The 18,776-nt window shown below is 46.2% G+C and overlaps 3 protein-coding genes across 3 annotated transcripts; all 3 read right to left on the reverse strand.

Annotated features, from left to right (window-relative positions):
• Positions 1–457: 457 nt before the first annotated feature.
• On the reverse strand, positions 458–4,056 carry LOC123167369 (GDT1-like protein 4). The gene is made up of 9 exons (XM_044585211.1): positions 3,902–4,056; positions 3,708–3,776; positions 3,487–3,609; positions 3,257–3,355; positions 3,096–3,168; positions 1,653–1,738; positions 1,257–1,340; positions 936–995; positions 458–843 (listed from the first exon to the last, which is right to left on the reverse strand). Exons 1-9 carry the CDS (start codon positions 3,980–3,982, stop codon positions 655–657), a joined length of 864 nt encoding a protein of 287 aa, XP_044441146.1. The 5' UTR covers positions 3,983–4,056; the 3' UTR covers positions 458–654.
• A 4,708-nt stretch (positions 4,057–8,764) lies between these two features.
• Positions 8,765–10,188, reverse strand: LOC123166277 (uncharacterized). The gene is made up of 3 exons (XM_044584051.1): positions 9,896–10,188; positions 9,617–9,811; positions 8,765–8,982 (listed from the first exon to the last, which is right to left on the reverse strand). The coding sequence occupies exons 2-3, from the start codon at positions 9,773–9,775 to the stop codon at positions 8,917–8,919; spliced, it is 225 nt and encodes a 74-aa protein (XP_044439986.1). The 5' UTR covers positions 9,776–9,811; positions 9,896–10,188; the 3' UTR covers positions 8,765–8,916.
• Positions 10,189–10,692: 504 nt separating this feature from the next.
• On the reverse strand, positions 10,693–14,058 carry LOC123168653 (uncharacterized). Its single transcript, XM_044586525.1, has 2 exons — positions 13,563–14,058; positions 10,693–12,268 (listed from the first exon to the last, which is right to left on the reverse strand). Exons 1-2 carry the CDS (start codon positions 13,871–13,873, stop codon positions 10,939–10,941), a joined length of 1,641 nt encoding a protein of 546 aa, XP_044442460.1. The 5' UTR covers positions 13,874–14,058; the 3' UTR covers positions 10,693–10,938.
• Between the last annotated feature and the right edge of the window lie 4,718 nt (positions 14,059–18,776).

The raw sequence follows: 18,776 nt of genomic DNA on the forward strand, positions 1-18,776 counted from the left end.
CCATCCTCTGCAAGTGGGGCTACATGGGCAACTTCCTCCAGGACGTGGTCGTCTTCAACAGCAGCGAGCCCTACGCCAAGCTCTGCGCCGTCAACGCCGGCGGGTGCCGCTACCTGTTCCAGGATGGCCAGATGTTCCTCGTCACCGGGAGGCACGCCACCAAGGCGGCGCCGTGGCAGCACCGGGACAAGAAGCTCGTCGGAGACGTGCTGCTCAGAGACTGCAAGCACATCCTCGGCATCTTCCCCACCATGTGCCACTACACGAAACACGACCACCAGTACGTCGGCAAGATCATCGGCCGGTGGAGCTGGTGGTTCAACTACTAGCCAAGCCGGCTGGCCATTGCCGCTAGTTGGTTAAGAGTTTAGCTAGATGTAACATCAATATATTTTACAGTGGTCATGTCCAAGAAATGCTGTCAGATTGACAAAGCAATCGGGGCTCAGGATACCCATTTCTTGGAATCGGGTCAACTTGTATATATTAGCAGTGATCATATCCCTACTCCATACATATATCAGTGTCGTGGTACAACGAAAAACTGTATGCCAGGCATCACATGCTGCTAAGTAAGATGAGGTGACGGGGCTTACGGAGTGTGATCTTACCAACAAATGCAAAAAAAAATGATGCAGGAAGCACAGGGTGCGATTACAATGGTGGGTAGAAGTATGATGATACAGAGAAGCCAAGGAACAGGAGGCCTCCAATGGTGGCTACGGTGCCTTGCGATATCCTCGAAGCAAGCATACTGCCGCCCACCACTGCGAATGACGTGCAGATGGTGTGCCCCAAGGTTGCACCGATGGCAACACCTACAGCATTCTTGTGCGTAGCCAGCTGCATTTCGAAACATGCTACTGGTTAAAATGGATTTTTGCTTGACAACAGACAAGTTGGGAATTTGATTGCGGAAAGGAAACAAGTCATACCGCAATTGTGGCTATCTGACTTCGGTCGCCCCACTCAGCCAGGAAGGTCAACACAAATGACTGGATCATAAAAAAGAAGTCATAAATAAAGCCGTTGATAGGCATTGCACTCATTGCAGCGTCACTGAAGGCATATTTTATCAAGCATTGTATATGGACAGTTGATGTGAAGAGAAATATACTACTCCTATGCAAAAGACTAAGGAAGGAATTGTGAGATTTCCCAATCCCATATAATTGTATCTTAAATGAGATGGTAGAAAACATAGTTATCAAGAAAGAAACATTAAATCATAAATGAGAAAGGGAGGGGAAATGTACCTCCAAGAAAATAGGAGTACATAACCTTGAGAACACACGTCTAAATGTTGATTTCCCTTGACCTGCTTCCAGCTTTTCCTGTACCTGCATATTTCAAACAATTAAAAACTACCAGGTGTTTAAATTAGCACACCAAAAAATTATAAGAGCAGGTTAGAGCCAACAGCAATGCATGATACACATATCCAGTTGATGCTAAAACCGCTATTGACACAAAAGTAAGGGTGTATCCACATGAATCAATGTTTATGCTTCAGCAGTCTGATTCGGTATTTTGAGAAAATGAATCGCAACCCAAACAGATGTCTTATGATCAGCAGTTTACGTGGTAAACAAGAATAAAGTAAGCTAATTTGCAGTTGTAGAGGTAAAGAGCCATGCAAGGAATGCACATACTTCTTCTATTTCCTTGTTCTGTGATGCCCTAGAATCTGATCTCCAAGCAATGTAAAGCAGTCGCAGCCCAAAGAACGCGTAAAGGACTGAAGCACAAACACAAAAGGAGGGTGTTAGTATTAGACAAACTGGTGAATTAACTGCGTGCTGGTGCTATACAATTGGCAAAACATGCATATTTCACGAAATACCTTACTTGAGATTTAAAGAGTGTACTCCCTCTGTAAACTAATATAAGATCGTTTAAATCACTAAAGTAGTGATCTAAACGACCTTATATTAGTTTACAGAGGGAGTATATGTGTAATCAACAACTTATTATAAGCATGACAAGACCGACGGGAGCTCCTTTGTACGGTTTTTCAATCCCGGTTTGCTAAACTCATGTGAAGTTGGTGTGGTCGGATCTCCACAGATGTATCACTAATTTTGCACTAGGCCTTCCATGAAAAAGGCGAAGAAGAGTTTAGTACAGTTATGCACAAGTTCAGGAACCCTGTTTTGAACAGCCTCACTAGCACTGGCACATTTCCATGGTAACTAAATGTGCTTCTTTCTTTTTGCCAACACTAATTTCTTGATAGCTAGACTTTGAATTTGTTTGCACACTGTTATGAGAGCACAGTCCATAACGAGATATATTTCTTTAATGACATTATAGTTTGAATGTTGTGATTTGGTTTTGCCACTGCTTGGTGGGTACTATGGTTTACTAGATATAAGATCTTGGTTAAAGAGAAGTTGATATCTCAGTCTCACCCTATTGGTGTGCATCTTCTTACAGCATGGCAACGATTGTGGAAGGGTTACGTCAGCAGACTAAAGGAAACTGGGGACCCTTTTCTGTGGTTTTGAGTGAGTAGGCCATGGAGTGGTGCATTCCTGCTTAAACTGGCAATCCCAGTATAGCGCTCTATATGTCTTGTTGTCTGAACTCTTACATATCAATAAAATAAAGATAGAGGGAAACTAGAAGATTGTTGCTTATGCAATTTTTCAATTCTAATTTAGAGGCTCGCTTGGGTTCAGGGAGAAATAAATCAACACATGGACTGGGGAAAGGCATTTATCTATAATTACAGCATTACAGGAATTTGCACGGCTTGTAATTGTACAGAGGCACTAATTCTGAAGGATTCTAGCAAATGCAGGTGCAAGTATCAAACCTCTAAACTTCTATCTGAGAATATATCAAAACTGGATCATTTGGTTTTTGGATAATGGTGGCCATCTAATGCATATTTCAGGTAGTTGCATAGATCAGTATTTAGCAAGTTGATGTTAAAACGTTTATCAATGCTTTAAGAACAGTGGCTTTTGGAACAATTATGGTCATATTGTGCCATTTCATTTCATGATTTGACCAATATTCTCCAATGTCCCGGATGTCCACCAGCTTGAAGAATCAATGGACATCAAGCTAACAATCAGATAAGTCAATACCAGTTGCTGCGCTGTTAGTATGCTTCCTCGATATCAAGTTCGGAACGATCCTGCCAAGCCCAGTTGATAGTACCTAAAAGAGCATAAAATGCAACAGGAGTAATTAACACTAAACTGCGATCCTATTCTGCCAAACAAACAGATGCTGCAGTTTCACATACCGTCATGACAACCAGCGCCGACAGCGCACCGGAGAGCACCGTCGACTTGGGGTGCCGCATCGCCATGAGAGCCGCAATGATGAACGTCTCGTCGCCAATCTTCACACAGCAAGGCATGAACAAGCAGCACCGAGTAATAAGCACATAAACCAGAATATGCATATACAGGCAGGAGAGCAAATTCAGAGACACTGGAGTAGCAGCAGCATTTGTATGAAATGGCAGGTCACCTCGCTGACGAGGATCATGGAGAGGCTGGCGAAGAAGGCGTCGAAGAGGCCCAGCTCGGACTCCTGCTCGACGCCGGCGTCGCCTCCGCCGCCGATGACGCCGCGCGCCGTGTGGACGAACATCTGGGAAGCAACAGAACGGGCCGGGGGAGGCCTTTGTGTGAGACCAACAACAAGTGAGCTCCCAAAACCAGGGCGCAGCGCGTACGGTGTGAACTGACCTTGGTGCGGCGGTCAAGGCGGCGCGTGGTGGTGGCGTTGCCGGCGGCGGCATCGTGCGCACCCTGAAACTGGAGAGAGGAGAACAAAATCAGCCACGCGCCCGGAGTCAGAGGGGAACTCGGCAGGCGGCAAACGGCGAAGAGAGCACGCCCGCGGGGGGGTGGGTGAGGACCGATGGGCGAGGGGCGCTGACCTGGTCCCCGGCGGCGGAGGCGACGAAGGGGGCGGAGACGGCGAGGGCGAGGAGGAGGAGGGTGAGGGCGCGCCGAGGCATCGGGGCGGGCGGATCGAGTGGGTGGGGTGGGGGGTTGCGCGAGGGGAGGGGGGAGGGGAGGGGAGGGGGCGGCGGTGAGAGGCCGGGATCTCGGCCTCGGCCTCTCTCGGGGTCGGGGCGGCGTGGGGGGTGGAGTGGACGGGCCCAGTGCTCGAAAATATTAGCTGGCCGCTCCGCTCCGTGCTCTCTCTTGCCCCCTGCCGTGTCACCGACGCGCCGTCCCGTGCCGATTCGCGCGCTCACCCACCGCCCCGCCCTTGTCACGCAACGCTGGAACGCGTGAGCTCTCATGCTACCCAGGATTCGCGTACTACAGTACAACTTTTCTTTTTGAGGAAAAATCGCGTCCAACTTCGTCTGCTAGAATGAATAGCCAATATATTTTTCGTGCCACGTGCATAGAACGGGACGCGCCGTACGCAAGTGCGGCGACGTGGGTTTATCAGACGTGCTCGTGAGATTTTTGAATCGAGCCTTATAAACCGAAAAGAAAAGAGTAGAGTGCTGATCCCGCCTGCTGCGGGATGACGTGCTCGTGACGTCGCTAAAGAAAGCCTGCACTTGAACAAAGGTCAGTCCGCATCATTGGAAAGGGGAGGCCTGTTTGCGTCGGGTTGGATTCAACCAAACTCTGCCCGGCTCCCGTCCCCATTGTGACCAAGAATTCCCTGGATTTACTACTCGCTCACGCACGTGGAAGCGTTGACGCATCGGGCCTCGTGAATCGCGATGAAGATGCTAGTACGAGTATCTTTCTTTTTTGTTTTGCTTGAAAGATTGCTTTGACTTGGGCGACGCGTGTGCGTCGCATTTGGAGTGCATGAAACTGATTCCTCCCCTGTTTCTTTGATACTACTGAATATAGACAAATTTTAAATTGCAGATTTACTCATTTTGTTTCGTATATAGTCTACATGAAAATCTTTAAAAGCACTTAGAGCAACTCCAATGCGTCAACTCAAACGAATGGTATATTCGTTTGCTTTTTATCCGTTTGGGCCAGCCACCCGCTCGGTGTCCGCCCTCTTTTTGATTTGGCGCCGACCCATATTTGCTGGCGTGGCCGGCCGGCCTTCAGTTTCAGTAAACACTTTGCATATTTCACAAGCAAATATATAGTTTCACAAGGAAGCATAGTTTTCACAACCAAATATAAAGCATATTTTTACAAGCCCGAATATAAATTAAATTGTTCTCACATAGTTTTACAAGCCAAATAAAAAAGATACATCTATTGGTTGCCAACATGAGCCAACATATACCCGACCAAATCATTTTGCAGCTGCATGTGAGTTTCCCAATCACGCATTTCATGATGAAATTGGGTGAATTGTTCAAACGTTGCCGCTCCTCCATGCTCAGGCACAACATTCTCACCTGAAACTGAAACCCTTGATTGTAGATACGTTGAGGACGCTCATCTTCTACGATCATACTGTGCATGATCACACAAGCAGTCACCACCTCCTATAGCTTCTTCGTGCTCCAAGTCCTAGCAGGATACCGAATGATGCCCCATCGAGATTGCAGAACACCAAAGGCACGCTCGACGTCCTTCCTAGCACTCTCTTGCTCTTGGGCGAATCTTTTCCTCTTCTCTCCGACAGGGTTGGGGATTGTCTTCACAATAGTGGTCCACTGAGGATAGATATCGTCACCTAGGCAGTAACATTTGTCGTAGTTGTGGTCGTTGGTAGTAACATTCACCGCTGGGTTGTTGCCTTTGGCAAGCCTTGCAAACACCGGCGAGCGTTGAAGCACGTTGATATCATTGTGTGATCCGGCCATGCCGAAGAAAGAGTGCCAGATCCAGAGATCTTGTGATGCCACGGCCTCAGGTATGACAGTGCAAGCCCTGACATGGCCCTTATATTGCCCTTGCCAAGCAGAAGGGCAGTTCTTCTACTCCCAGTGCATGCAGTCTATGCTGGCATTCATCGCCAATAAGTGGTCTGTATCTTGAGGAGTCGGCTCTCTCAAGTACTCAGGGCCAAACACAGCAATCACAGCCTTGCAGAACTTGTACATGGAGTCCATGTAGGCTCGCTCATACGGACGTACTCGTCAACGAGATCATTGGGCACTCTGTATGCAAGCATCCGGACGGCTGCAGTGCATTCCTGATAAGAGGAGAAGCCAATCTTTCCAAGGGCATCCTCTTTGCACTCGAAATAGTCATTGTATTCGACCACCCCCTCTCTAATACGGTTGAAAAGATGTCTACTCATACGGAAACGGCGCCGAAATTTCTGATGTTTGAACAACGGGTTCGTTGTGTCAAAGTAGTCCTTCCAAAGAAGGAAATGCCCGCTCTCTCGGTTACGATTCAACGCCGGAAGGTGCCCCGGAATGGAGCCACGGAACAACGGCCGCTGGCTATTGAGGTGGTGATGGACCAACACGACAGCCAAGATCTCCTCATCCTCATCGCACGAGGAATCGTCGGAGTCGCAAAGGAAATTATGGAAAAAGAACTCGTCGGCGAAGTCCATTTTGTACCTTGGCAACCTGTCGAACAGCTTGCGCGTCGTCGACGAAGGAGTCGCGCTGCCCTCGGACCAGCTGGCTACCCTGGCGGCGTCTGACGAGCGTGCCGACGTCCGACGAGCGGGCCGGTGTCAGAACGAAGGAGCTGGCGGGCGGCTCCCTGGTCGCGGCTGTGTCCGGGAGGTGGGGCTGGGATGCTTTCGGAGCCCCGACGACGAGACGGCGGTGGCGGCAACGTGGGAGGTGGCGGTGTTGGAGGAGGGTTGGGGGGATGTTGCGGCACTAGCAGCTGGCAGAGGCACCGGAAAATGGGCGGTGACGGCGTCGACGAAGGAGGCGGGCGAGGGTTTGCTGTTGGAATGGGAGAGGATGACCAATGTGCCACCTACTAGCGGGCCAGGGGGAGGAGTAGGCGTGCGTTGCGCGCGTCCGTCTCGTGTCCGCGCCGACATAAATAAGGCTAAAAAATGGCCAGGAATGGGTCGGCAGGCAGACCCAAAGCGGACGTGCGTCCGTTTGGGTCAGCGCGTTGGTCGACTTTTCTGTCCGACTCAAACCAACGTGTGCGGATGAAACGGGTCGGCGCGTTGGAGTTGCTCACTTACGAACGCAGAGAGTAGTAATCAGCATCGACGAACGGACAGTATCATTTCCGATGGCTCAAATCTGACTTTGAGCCAGGGCCATGTATATGCTAGTAGGAGTACCTCAAAGCAAAGCTTCCAATGTTATCATTACAGGAAATGAACTTGATTCTTACGTGACAACCTCCCGATTCCAAGGGACCACGTGAAAGTTATGACGAACAACAAACATCTATGCATTTGACATGATTTTGACGTCCCAACGAAATGCTGGCAATCAATAGTCCAGTTACCTTCTCGAAATCATGATCCTTTACATCCTTCAATCAGAGAGTTGATCTCCGGTCGAGTCTGTGAGCATGCATCGTATGGGCTATTTTTTCGCCCGCCGACAATCCATCACTTCGGCATTAGGGCAAATCACATTGAGAGGAGATCAAACTGACACAGAAACGTGGCATTAAAAATGAAAATTTGACATTCCACTTCCAAAGTAACATGACAAAGGAAAAGGGGTGTGCTAAACAAGACATGGTCAGCTTTTGTATGAGTGTCGACCAAGGCTTCTCAGTGAGTTACTAGAGTTGACCAGCAACCTAGTACCACAGTACTTAAGATGTTAAGTAAGCTTTTCTTGTCAGAAGAACCAGTTAGGTATAGGGGTTTATCATGCTGGTTATCTAGAAACAGATGATACTGCCGCAACCACACAAAAATTAGACACCAAAAACTTCGTTTCACAAGAAGACGTGTTTCCCCAGAAAACTGCCGCAAGTTTGAATGTGCTAAATTTCAGATATGTGAGAACTCCGATATCGATCAATGGATATCCCAGAGCTATCCAGTTGTAAAATGAATTGATATGTGCATGTCAAATTGAATGCATGCTATATCACATCAAACATTCCCTTTCTCTAACAGCCACTGAGCTCATTTTAAGAAACACTCTGAACGATGATTCAATCCAATAGCAAAGCTGTACAACAACATTTGTCACATTATCCGTATTATTAAGTGGCCTTCAATTTTCTTTGCTCAAAGAGCATCATAGGTTCATGTATAACAATCAACAAAATAAAAGCTCAGATAACTAATAGTGACTGAAGTCTCATGGCACCCAAATGCTCAATGCACCTTATATATGACCAAAAACAAAATATCCACTTGTGGAAACAATATAACAGCTAGAGCGAAATCTAATAACCATGATCCCATGAATCTATGTAGTGGATATTGTGAGATATTTATCTGATAGTCACACACCATGTTTCTACAAAGCAGAGCTATCAATAACTTCAGTTGTTCTATGATAATGAAGAACGCCATTTGGATCTTTAAGGAGGACCCATCATCAAATGATGACTAAAATAAGATGCATAGCTTATCTAGGTTTCAAAGATTCCGAGTGACTAGGAACCATATAAGCTTGTTCTCAACAAGATTACCGTCGGAGCCAATCGTCCAGACCTCAATGGTGGTAATCTTCGGCACACATTACTGACCAAAGAAAGTACTGCATTTCATAAACCAAATCGCTCAGAGATCATGGGGATGTCACATGATATAAATGAAGAAAACGTCATGCTGTGGAGAAGAAATATAGGTGACTTCACTATGCCCACTTAACATTGTGTGGCAGCTTGTTTGCAGAGAACGGAAAAATCAGGGTTCATACAAAACAACCACAAAAGCAATAGTGAGCAGATGAATCTTAGAGAAAACTGGAGGCGGCAGCATGTCAAAAGCATCTTTAAAGTATCGAATAAGTAGTCATAACAAGGAAACTTAAATGAGCCTCTACAGAATGTACATACCGCAACACAGTAAGAAAAAGATGATTACACTACTTATGATTCCTACCCTCTAAGGCCAGCGGTCATCTTGATCAGGCTTCTTGACAAAGATCTGGTTGTAGTCTGGTCGAGACATCTGTAACAAAAGACACATTCAATAATTAGTGCAAGACGATAATATAGCAAATTCCAGAATACCAGATATAGCAAATCATATAAAAGCAGACTACACTTGTTCCACTACAGGCATATGATTTACCACTGATACATCTCTACCTCCAAGTAGCATGATCTGACTAAAAGATTCACAGTTACTCCCTCCGTTCCAAAATAGATGACTCAACTTTGTACTAACTTTAGTACAAAGTTGAGTCATCTATTTTGGAACGGAGGGAGTACATTATAGACTGTATCCAGACGAGCAAGCCTAATAGTTTCAATTTGAATAGCATAGTTGGAGGCTTCCAGCAGTAACCATGGACACCAATGCCTACATTCGACCTCTATTATTCAACACCGCCCAAATTCCAAGCCACAGACAGAATACTTCCCAAATTCCAAGCTAGCTACTACCATCTCTTCTACGGTTTCAATTGATTCTTTCTCTATAAACGCTCAATCACCATAAAGGCAGGCGAACGATGCCAATTTGGGGCATAGACCACCCTACTAGATCTCTTGCTAGCAGGTGCCGCACCAGAATTTTGACCCGTGTTAGTCAGACGCGAAATGTTCAACGGGGGGAGAAGGCGAGAGGGATGCGGGCTTACGAGATCCTTGAAGAGGATGAAGGCGATGAGGAAGAAGAGGACAAAGAGGATCTCGAACTCGGCGAGGCGGACGAAGCGGAAGACCTTGTCCACCACCCTGGTCAGCAGCCCGGGATCCCGCCGGCCCCCGCCCCTGCCGACGCCCCGCTGCTGCCGCATCCCCTCCGGTCGCGCGCTGTCCCCTCGACTGCCTCCCTGAAGCCATGAACCCTAGACGTGGGTACAAGAGAGAGATGTGCATAGACAAGTATGGCTGGGTGAACGGGGAAGAACAGCTACCGGATCACCGGCGGCAGCGTGGGTGAGACGGGGTCGATCGGCGCGGTGGAGCAGGTCGTCGGACGCGGGGACGAGGGACGGGCCGGAGAGGGTGGGTTCGAGCGTCGGGGTCCTCGCGGACTATGCAATTGCCGGCGGCTCGAGCTGTGGTCCGCACGATCTTGGATCGGACGGCGAGAAAAGTCGAAGCAACAAGGGGAACCAACCCGTTGCACTTTGCAGCTCAGCGAGTCCAAATTCTCCCCCCTTCAAACCAAGTCCAAATTCTGCAGCCGGTGGTCCATTGCCACGAGTTTATTTACAGTCTTATTTCTCATTTGATGACTATCCAAATTTGTCCACGCGGTTCTAAAAAAACGATCGCCATGTTGTGATAATGTGTTATATGCTCTTCTAGTCCAGTGCAAAAAGATGCATTACAAAATTCTTAATGCAGATATAAAAAATATTCACCACATATATTAATTTGTTGAACAAAGAAAAAAAATGCATTTCTTGTAGACCATAAAAAATATATAGAATCATACAAAGATCTCGACTCAACGTTGCATATGCAGCGCAGTGGGTTGAACATACATCACCACATAGAACAGGATGCATATGGAAAAAGCTCTAGCTTGCAAAACACGAAGGGATTGGTTTTAGAAAACATGGAGCCGTTCGCTTATTCGGCTTACAGGATAACAATGTAGGTGATGATACAGGTCTGATTGCCTGTGGCAAAGCATTCCTGAACATCGCTCCCTGCACAGAATCTTGGTCTTCGCCGCAGCATCCTCAACACTCAACAGCGTACCTGACTGAAACCAAGAAGGCTATATTTCTGGTGATAATTCGTTTTAGGTTTTACCCTACAGAGTAAGCATAGAAAAGATGGGAATATGCTAGCTAATGTTAAGCTCAAAGAATCATCAGCGCGTGGTTTACAGCTAGTATACATTTACATGACACGACTACAGCAAAATGGAGATGTTGAGTGGAACTGACTAAACCGACAGATGCGATATCTTTGTATGATCTGGAGAGAGGGAACGGGGATCCTATCAGGTAATCCACTTGGAGGTGACTTGAGCACTTTGACGAGGTTTCATGGGAATCTGAGACAGGTTCCTCTTTTTCATGTTGGAGGAGACAGTGGGGCTAAAATAAACCTGGCTTTTCTGTGAAATTGATGCAGCTTGCAAGTGTGGTTTTCTCAAAGGAATGAATGTATGCGACCTTGAGGGCGGCCCTTTCGAAGATTCAACACTTTTAGGTGAATCCCATTTGCTATGGTTCGCAAAACTCTGTGACCGGCCAACTATCTGGGGCCTCTTGTCCTTTGGACTCGGAATGTTTCTGCTTTCCATAGTTTCCGCGGAGTACATTGTCTCCTCCCCACTGCTGAAGCCGTCCCTCTTGTCTCCTTGTTCTGATATTGCCGGTGGTGAAGAACTTGACTGCGCCTCATTCCAGCAGTTTTCCTGGTAAGCAACATTGTGCATAGCATCGCAGTTGATTCGCGCATTACCTACCCGTGATTCATCTGAAACCGAGCAGTTCGGTTTGATCTTATTATCGACAGGCATCATTTGCTTTAGAGGAAGCGGTAAGAAAATAGATCTTGGATGCCCAGGAGGAAAGCTATCCATGACCGAACCAGGTTGCTCCTTAGGTCCGGGCACCTGTGAGGCTGGATCTCGTTGGCCTTGAAAGGAGTGTGAATTAACAGAATCATTTTCACCATATGAAATCTTGGCAGATGCTGAACTGCATGACCCATGCTGCCGTGTCGGTCTTGCTGGCATCTGCGATGATGACAATGCCCCACCCTCTCGCTCAGTGGTCTTAATATAATGAAGATGACTCAGAGAAGGTTCACTTCGTTGTCCTGCTGCAGATATCAATCGTGCAGGGGGCATCATTGGCTTGCTAACATCTTCCAAGCTACCACTCCAGTGCTGTTTTAACCATTCGCATACTGCAGGGATGGGGATCCCAAATTGTGTTGGCACATCCATCTTTGATGCAAGGAGCGCAGTTGATGATGCAGAAGCATACCCTGTAGGTGTAGAAGGTGCAAGCTTCATCGGATCACAGACCATAAAAGCTAGATTCCCGTTCATATCAAAACCAGCAGATCCAGGATGCCATGAGACTTCATCAGTTGAGAACTTTATAAGGTTGTCAGTTGCTATAACAACCTTCCCCTCACCTACTGCCAAATCTCTTCTGTTTGTGTGGCCCAGGAGCAAAACTGTACTGCCAAGGTCCAAACTGGGGTTCAAGCAGGTTTTCAGGAAATGAGGCTGTTGCCCGTGCGAATCTGAGCCTTCATCCAAGACATCAAGCCCGACTATTGTAAGGTCCAGAATGGGGCTAGTAATGAAGAACCTGAAATGAAGAAACAACATGTAGAACTGGTAAAAATGCCAGCAAAGGCAGATAAAGGATCATTAGAGTAAATGCTCCTCCAAAGTAAATAGAGTATTTGCTAAGCTCATTCCGGCTCCAGTAGCACAAAGAATGCGTGCACAGCGCACTGCATCTTTTTCCCACACGAACCACTTCACTGATATCACCTTTTCTTTGTTCACAGAATTCATACAACAAAGTTACAAACGCTGTTGGACTGTTAGATAATGAAGTTTTCTAGAGGAAAACCAGATTGAGCCCATCCTGAGAAAAGAATGCATTAAAAACAACACATCCTGCGCCCATGAATCGAGTGAATAAATGGAACCAAGGACCACTTTCAGCAGATATTACCTCCCATTGATTCTTATCAGTCGAGCATCCAAAATTAAATAGAATTTATGTCTACCTGTACAGAGCGGTGAGGTGATCCTATGCGGCTACAGCAGGTTATTGTATGTACAAAATCAACTTCAATCCTTCATACATCAACACATGACAAGAAGCCATTTTATGACTTACATAAGGTGCGAACATTCTTATTTGGTACTACCTCTCTATCAAAATATAAGACGTTTTTTGACACCATGATAGTGTAAAAAAGCGTCTTATATTTTGATACGGAGGGAGTAATTGGCTACTCCATAATGTATTATATCTTTGTTTTTCACTAAAGTAATAGCAGTATATTATAATCTATCTACCCCTGGTTGCATTTGATCTTCCAAAGTTAAATCAAAATTGTGTCCCCCCTTGCACGTACGGTTGCTACAATAACTGGATGCATTAATAACATCAAGATTGCCGAGGTCCATAATCACAAGACAAACTCAAATAATTCCCTGAACCATATTGAAGTCAACCCCACCACCACCAAACTCTTGAGATTGCGCCTTCTAGCCCAAATGCAAGAACTGAGGAACGGATATGGCATGGACCCACAAATCCGCCAAAACCTTGAGCCATTTTTAACAGCATTGCAACTGAGAATCTCTACGGAAAACGATAAGCTTCTCCTAAATTTGAAGACGAAAACCAGATCTTCTTCCACCATGGTACAACATGAACAGCCAGAGCACGAGTGCAGCGCAAAGAAATTGCCAAAGGTGTTGCATAATCAAATCTTTGCACGGAGCAGTATGCAACATCAATCGACTTCCGGGCGGAACCGACACAAAAAAATGCAAACCATTTGGCACCGCATTGCACAGCCAAACAACCCCAAGCGAAAACCAAGCAGGAAAATGCGAGCAATGTCTTCGGGGTTAGTTACCTCTGAGGCACCAGGCGGGCCAGGAGGCGGCCGTGGCTGAGCTGGACCTCGGCGGCGCCCGCCACGGCGGCTGATGGGACGGTCCCGTGTGTGGTGAGCAGGAGGGCGCGGTGGATGAGGAACCCTCCCCCGCGCTTCCCCCCTCCTCCTCCTCCTCCACCTCCTCCTCCTGCCCCTTCCCCGCCGCGAGGGAAGGACACGGCCGCGAGCGCGGGACCCTTCGTGGCGAGCAGCGTGGACTTGATCCGCTCCAGCTTGGCCCCGCCGCCGGAGCAGAAGCACCACCCCGAGCGGTCTCCCAGGACCCCCATCCGATGCGGCCGCTCTTCCTCCCCTTCTCTCCCTCTGGCGAGTGGCTACCGGCGCACGGAGGAGGGCGGCGGTGCCCTCGGGTCAGCGGTGGCTGGCTGGCTCCTCTGCTGCTTTGGCTTCGTGGCGAGAGCAAACAATAAGGAAACGGTAATGCTTTTCAGCCAACGTTCGCTGGGGTTACATTTGCGAATGTTTTTCGCGATATTTTATGTTGCGGGTAGATAGCAATTCCTTCTAGTGAAGAGGGCAAATTTCACATCAAAATTTGTCCTGTACTCCCTCCGTTCCAAAATAGATGACCCAATTTTATACTAGTATTTCTGAAAACTTTGTCATGTGTTTTCGAAAAAATTGTCATAGAAATGTTTGCAAATATCATCCCCAAGGGAATGTTTGCCGGCTATTGCGGTCATAAGAAAAAAAAGGTTTATTCTCAACGCGTTGGACGAAAAGCTGTGCATCATGGTTGGCCGTGTCTCCATCCATTCCTACAGGCCGGAGGATTATTTTGGTTGTGTTTGCATGCCAGGATAACACGAATAGGTTGAGGCAAAGCCTAGTGTGATTTGATTGTATTAGAAATATAGAAAGGTGAGACGTGCTTCCTCTCTCATAGTAAGTGCAAGTAGGGGCAGCAAGACATGCATATTATATCCATTAAAATCATCATGTAGAATGGTAAAACACAACCCATCAATATAATTCTTAGTAAGTGCAAACTTCTCCGATATAATGTTGTTGGAAGAATTAAAAAAATAGGACTACCAAGTGTGGGTACAATAGCAATAACTTCATTTTTAACATAAGGAACTATACCAAGTTCATCTCCATAAGCATCATTAATATTGGCATCATGATTATAAGAATAGCAAGCATCACATTCATCAACAGGGGATATTTCAATCGGATCATAACAATCATCTATAGATTCATGTAAAATCAATCCCTTCTTGGACAACAGAGATTTTCTTAATATAATCTTTAACACGGGCATTAGAGTCTTCGTAGCAATATTTAAGTATGGAAAAAATTAGATTTGTAAAGAGTAGCATCATACTTTTAATCAAAGCAGCAATTTTATAGGCACACGTCAAAGTTATAAATTCTTCAATTTGTTTAATATCATAATAACAATAAACACCCTTGGCATAAGAAGATAAGATTTCATTATCATTAAACTCACATTGGAAAGGAAGGTGTTTTTTAGGATTCTCGGAGCAACAAGTAAATCACGTATTTCGCATAAATTCAGAGCATAACATTCCAATCTAGGTATTTGATCCCATAAGTGTCTTCCTTTTTTAGACAAGTTGTGATGCACAAAATAAGCATGTTCGTAGGATGATTTTCTCTCAACTAAGCTAGTTTGGGTTTCAGCATGAGCACAAATGGATCGAAGATGGCCCAAGTAGAAAAATTCAAGGGGGTCCATATTTTAGCAAGCGAAGATGCAAACAAATAGGAGGCACATGTCAACACAAGCACACATATTTTTGGTATTTTTTAAACCGGAACTAATAAAAGCAAGTAAAAAATAGAAGAAGTAAATGATAAAGTGTATGAAGGGACCCTGAGTTGTTTGATGAAGTCTCCCCGGCAACGGCGTCAGAAATTCTTCTGCTACTTGTGATAGCCATTGGGATTTCCCCGAAGAGGAAGGGTGAAGAAATATAGCAGCAGAAAGTATTTCACTCGGTTAAGAACCAAGGTTTATCGAACCAACAGGAGATCCACGCAAACGGCCTTTAACAATACCTAAACACACAGGAGCAACTCATGATCTGCATCTGGTAGTTACATTCATGACCTGCATCATGCTGCATATCACATACCTTACGCTCACAACTAATGAACGTGTTGTGGACGCACAACATGGTCAAAGCTTGTCTGCTTTTTCTATTGAAACGTTAAGGCGGCAAAATTCTTCTTCACAGACGAGCCCGGGGGCTACACGGCCATGGCAGGCCAACCTTCACGATTTTTCGTCCAATCAGAACAAGAACCAAGCAAGCACAAATAAGTGAAACATCTCAACTGTATATATTTGGTTCATTTCTTTTTTTTTGAACTTTTTCTATGTGCTCTGCCCGTTCGTGAAGAAGCATTTTTCGATTGTCCAATTGCAACAGGCGAAGGTATCGTTTGGATGACCAACGACGCTCTTATAAGTTGTGACATTTCTAAGTATATGCGTGTGCTTGGGAAACAGTATCTCACGTGGTAGAGGTTTAGGCAGAGTCTTGATGCACTAGGGTCGAGATATTGTGTGTCTAAGCACAATCTAATCGAGGGTACAATGCGCACACAGAAATAAAAATTGTTCGAAGACAACGAAGACAAGATAGAAGATACTAGTTCATAATTAAAAGGTGGATTGGCGCTCACATCCAGACGCGCCAATCCACCAGACTAACGGCACCTCATGCCCATTTCTTATTCATCTTGACACCCCCCCTCCCCCGTGCAGGTCACAGGGGCTACATACTAAAAAGAAAAAAGAGAAGGAGGAAGAAGACGATGACTAGGCGGTGTTGGGGAACGTAGCATGCAATTTCAAAAAAATTCCTACGATCACGCAAGATCTATTTAGGAGATGCATAGCAACGAGAGGGGGAGAGTGTGTCCACGTACCCTCGTAGACCGAAAGCAGAAGCGTTAGTTTAACGCGGTTGATGTAGTCGAACGTCTTCACGATTCAACCGATCAAGTACCGAATGTACGGCACCTCCGAGTTCAGCACACGTTCAAGTCGATGACGTCCCTCGAACTCTTGATCCAGCAAAGTGTCGAGGGAGAGTTTCGTTAGCATGATGGCGTGGTGACGGTGATGGTGATGTGATCTGCGCAGGGCTTCGCCTAAGCACTACGACAATATGACCAGAGGAGTAAACGGTGGAGGGGGGCACCGCACACAACTAAGAAACAAATTGATGTGCTTTGGGGTGCCCCCCTGCCCCCGTATATAAAGGAGGGAAAGGGAGAAGGTCGGCCTAGGCGTGCCCCCAAGGGGGAGGAGTCCTACTAGGACTCCAAGTCCATTTTGCCCCCCCTCCTTCTTTCGGAGGGGGGAAGGGGAAAGGAGAGGGAGAGGGAGAAGGAAAGGGGGGCCGCGCCCCCTCCCCTTATCCAATTCGGACTCCCCATGGGGGGGCACGCGCCACCCTCTTGTGGGCTGCCCTCTCTCTCTCCCCTATGGCCCATGAGGCCCATTACTTTCCCCATGAGGCCCATTACTTTCCCCGGGGAGTTCCGGTAACCCCTGCGTACTCCGATAAATATCCGAAACCATTCTGGTGTCCGAATACTATCGTCCAATATATCAATCTTTACCTCTCGACCATTTCGAGACTCCTCATCATGTCCGTGATCTCATCGGGGACTCCGAACAATCTTCGGTCACCAAAACATATAACTCATAATACAGATCGTCATCGACGTTAAGCGTGCGTACCCTACAGGTTCGAGAACCATGTAGACATGACCGAGACACATCTCCGATCAATAACTAACAGCAGAACCTGGATGCTCATATTGGTTCCTACATATTCTACGAAGATCTTAATCGGTCAAACCGCAATGACAACATACGTCATTCCCTTTGTCATTGGTATGTTACTTGCCCGAGATTCGATCGTCGGTATCCTCATACCTAGTTCAATCTCGTTACCGGCAAGTCTCTTTACTCGTTCCGTAGTGTATCATCCCGCAACTAACTCATTAGTAACATTGCTTGCCAGGCTTATCATGATGTGCATTACCGAGAGGGCCCGGAGATACCTCTCCGATACTCGGAGTGACAAATCCTAATCTCGATCTATGCCAACCCAACAAACACCTTCGGAGACATCTGTAGAGCATCTTTATAATCACCCAGTTACGTTGTGATGTTTGATAGCACACAAGGTGTTCCTCCGGTATTCGGGAGTTGCATAATCTCATAGTCAAAGGAATATGTATAAGTCATGAAGAAAGCCATAGCAATAAAACTTAACGATCATTATGCTAAGCTAACGGATGGGTCTTGTCCATCACATCATTCTCCTAATGATGTGATCCCGTTCATCAAATGACAACACATGTCTATGGTCAGGAAACTTAACCATCTTTGATTAATGAGCTAGTCAAGTAGAGGCATACTAGGGACACTTTGTTTTGTCTATGTATTCACACATGTATCAAGTTTCCGGTTAATACAATTCTAGCATGAATAATAAACATTTATCATGATATAAGGAAATATAAATAACAACTTTATTATTGCCTCTAGGACATATTTCCTTCAGTCTCCCACTTGCACTAGAGTCAATAATCTTGATTACACTGTAATGATTCTAACACCCATGGAGTCTTGGTGATGATCATGTTTTGCTCGTGGAAGAGGCCTAGTCAACGGGTCTGCAACATTCAGAACCGTATGTATTTTGCAAATCTCTATGTCTCCCTCCTTGACTTGATCACGGATGGAATTGAGGCGTCTCTTGATGTGTTTGGTTCTCTTGTGAAATCTGGATTCCTTCGCTAAGGCAATTGCTCCAGTATTGTCACAAAATATTTTCATTGGACCCGATGCACTAGGTATTACACCTAGATCGGATATGAACTCCTTCATCCAGACTCCTTCATTTGCTGCTTCTGAAGCAGCTATGTAGTCAGCTTCACGCGTAGATCCCGCCACGACGCTCTGCTTGGAACCGCACCAACTGACAACTCCACCATTCAATATAAATACGTATCCGGTTTGCGACTTAGAGTCAGCCGGATCAGTGTCAAAGCTAGCATCAACGTAACCATTTACGACGAGCTCTTTGTCACCTCCGTAAACGAGAAACATATCCTTAGTCCTTTTCAGGTATTTCAAGATGTTCTTGACCGCTGTCCAGTGATCCACTCCTGGATTACTTT

The sequence above is a fragment of the Triticum aestivum genome, chromosome 7D, assembly GCF_018294505.1.
Source record: "Triticum aestivum cultivar Chinese Spring chromosome 7D, IWGSC CS RefSeq v2.1, whole genome shotgun sequence".
NCBI classification, from domain to species: Eukaryota; Viridiplantae; Streptophyta; class Magnoliopsida; order Poales; family Poaceae; genus Triticum; species Triticum aestivum.

Excerpts from the sequence above, each read along its gene's own strand:
- LOC123168653 (XM_044586525.1), bottom strand. The coding sequence starts at position 13,873 with ATGGGGGTCCTGGGAGACCGCTCGGGGTGGTGCTTCTGCTCCGGCGGC. Across the intron at positions 12,269-13,562 it reads GCCCGCCTGGTGCCTCAGAG|GTTCTTCATTACTAGCCCCA; the intron begins GTAACTAACCCC and ends TCTTCATTTCAG.
- LOC123167369 (XM_044585211.1), bottom strand. The coding sequence starts at position 3,982 with ATGCCTCGGCGCGCCCTCACCCTCCTCCTCCTCGCCCTCGCCGTCTCC. Across the intron at positions 3,777-3,901 it reads CCTCCGCCGCCGGGGACCAG|TTTCAGGGTGCGCACGATGC; the intron begins GTCAGCGCCCCT and ends TCCTCTCTCCAG. Across the intron at positions 844-935 it reads GTCAGATAGCCACAATTGCG|CTGGCTACGCACAAGAATGC; the intron begins GTATGACTTGTT and ends TTCGAAATGCAG.
- LOC123166277 (XM_044584051.1), bottom strand. The coding sequence starts at position 9,775 with ATGCGGCAGCAGCGGGGCGTCGGCAGGGGCGGGGGCCGGCGGGATCCC. Across the intron at positions 8,983-9,616 it reads TCATCCTCTTCAAGGATCTC|ATGTCTCGACCAGACTACAA; the intron begins GTAAGCCCGCAT and ends CTTTTGTTACAG.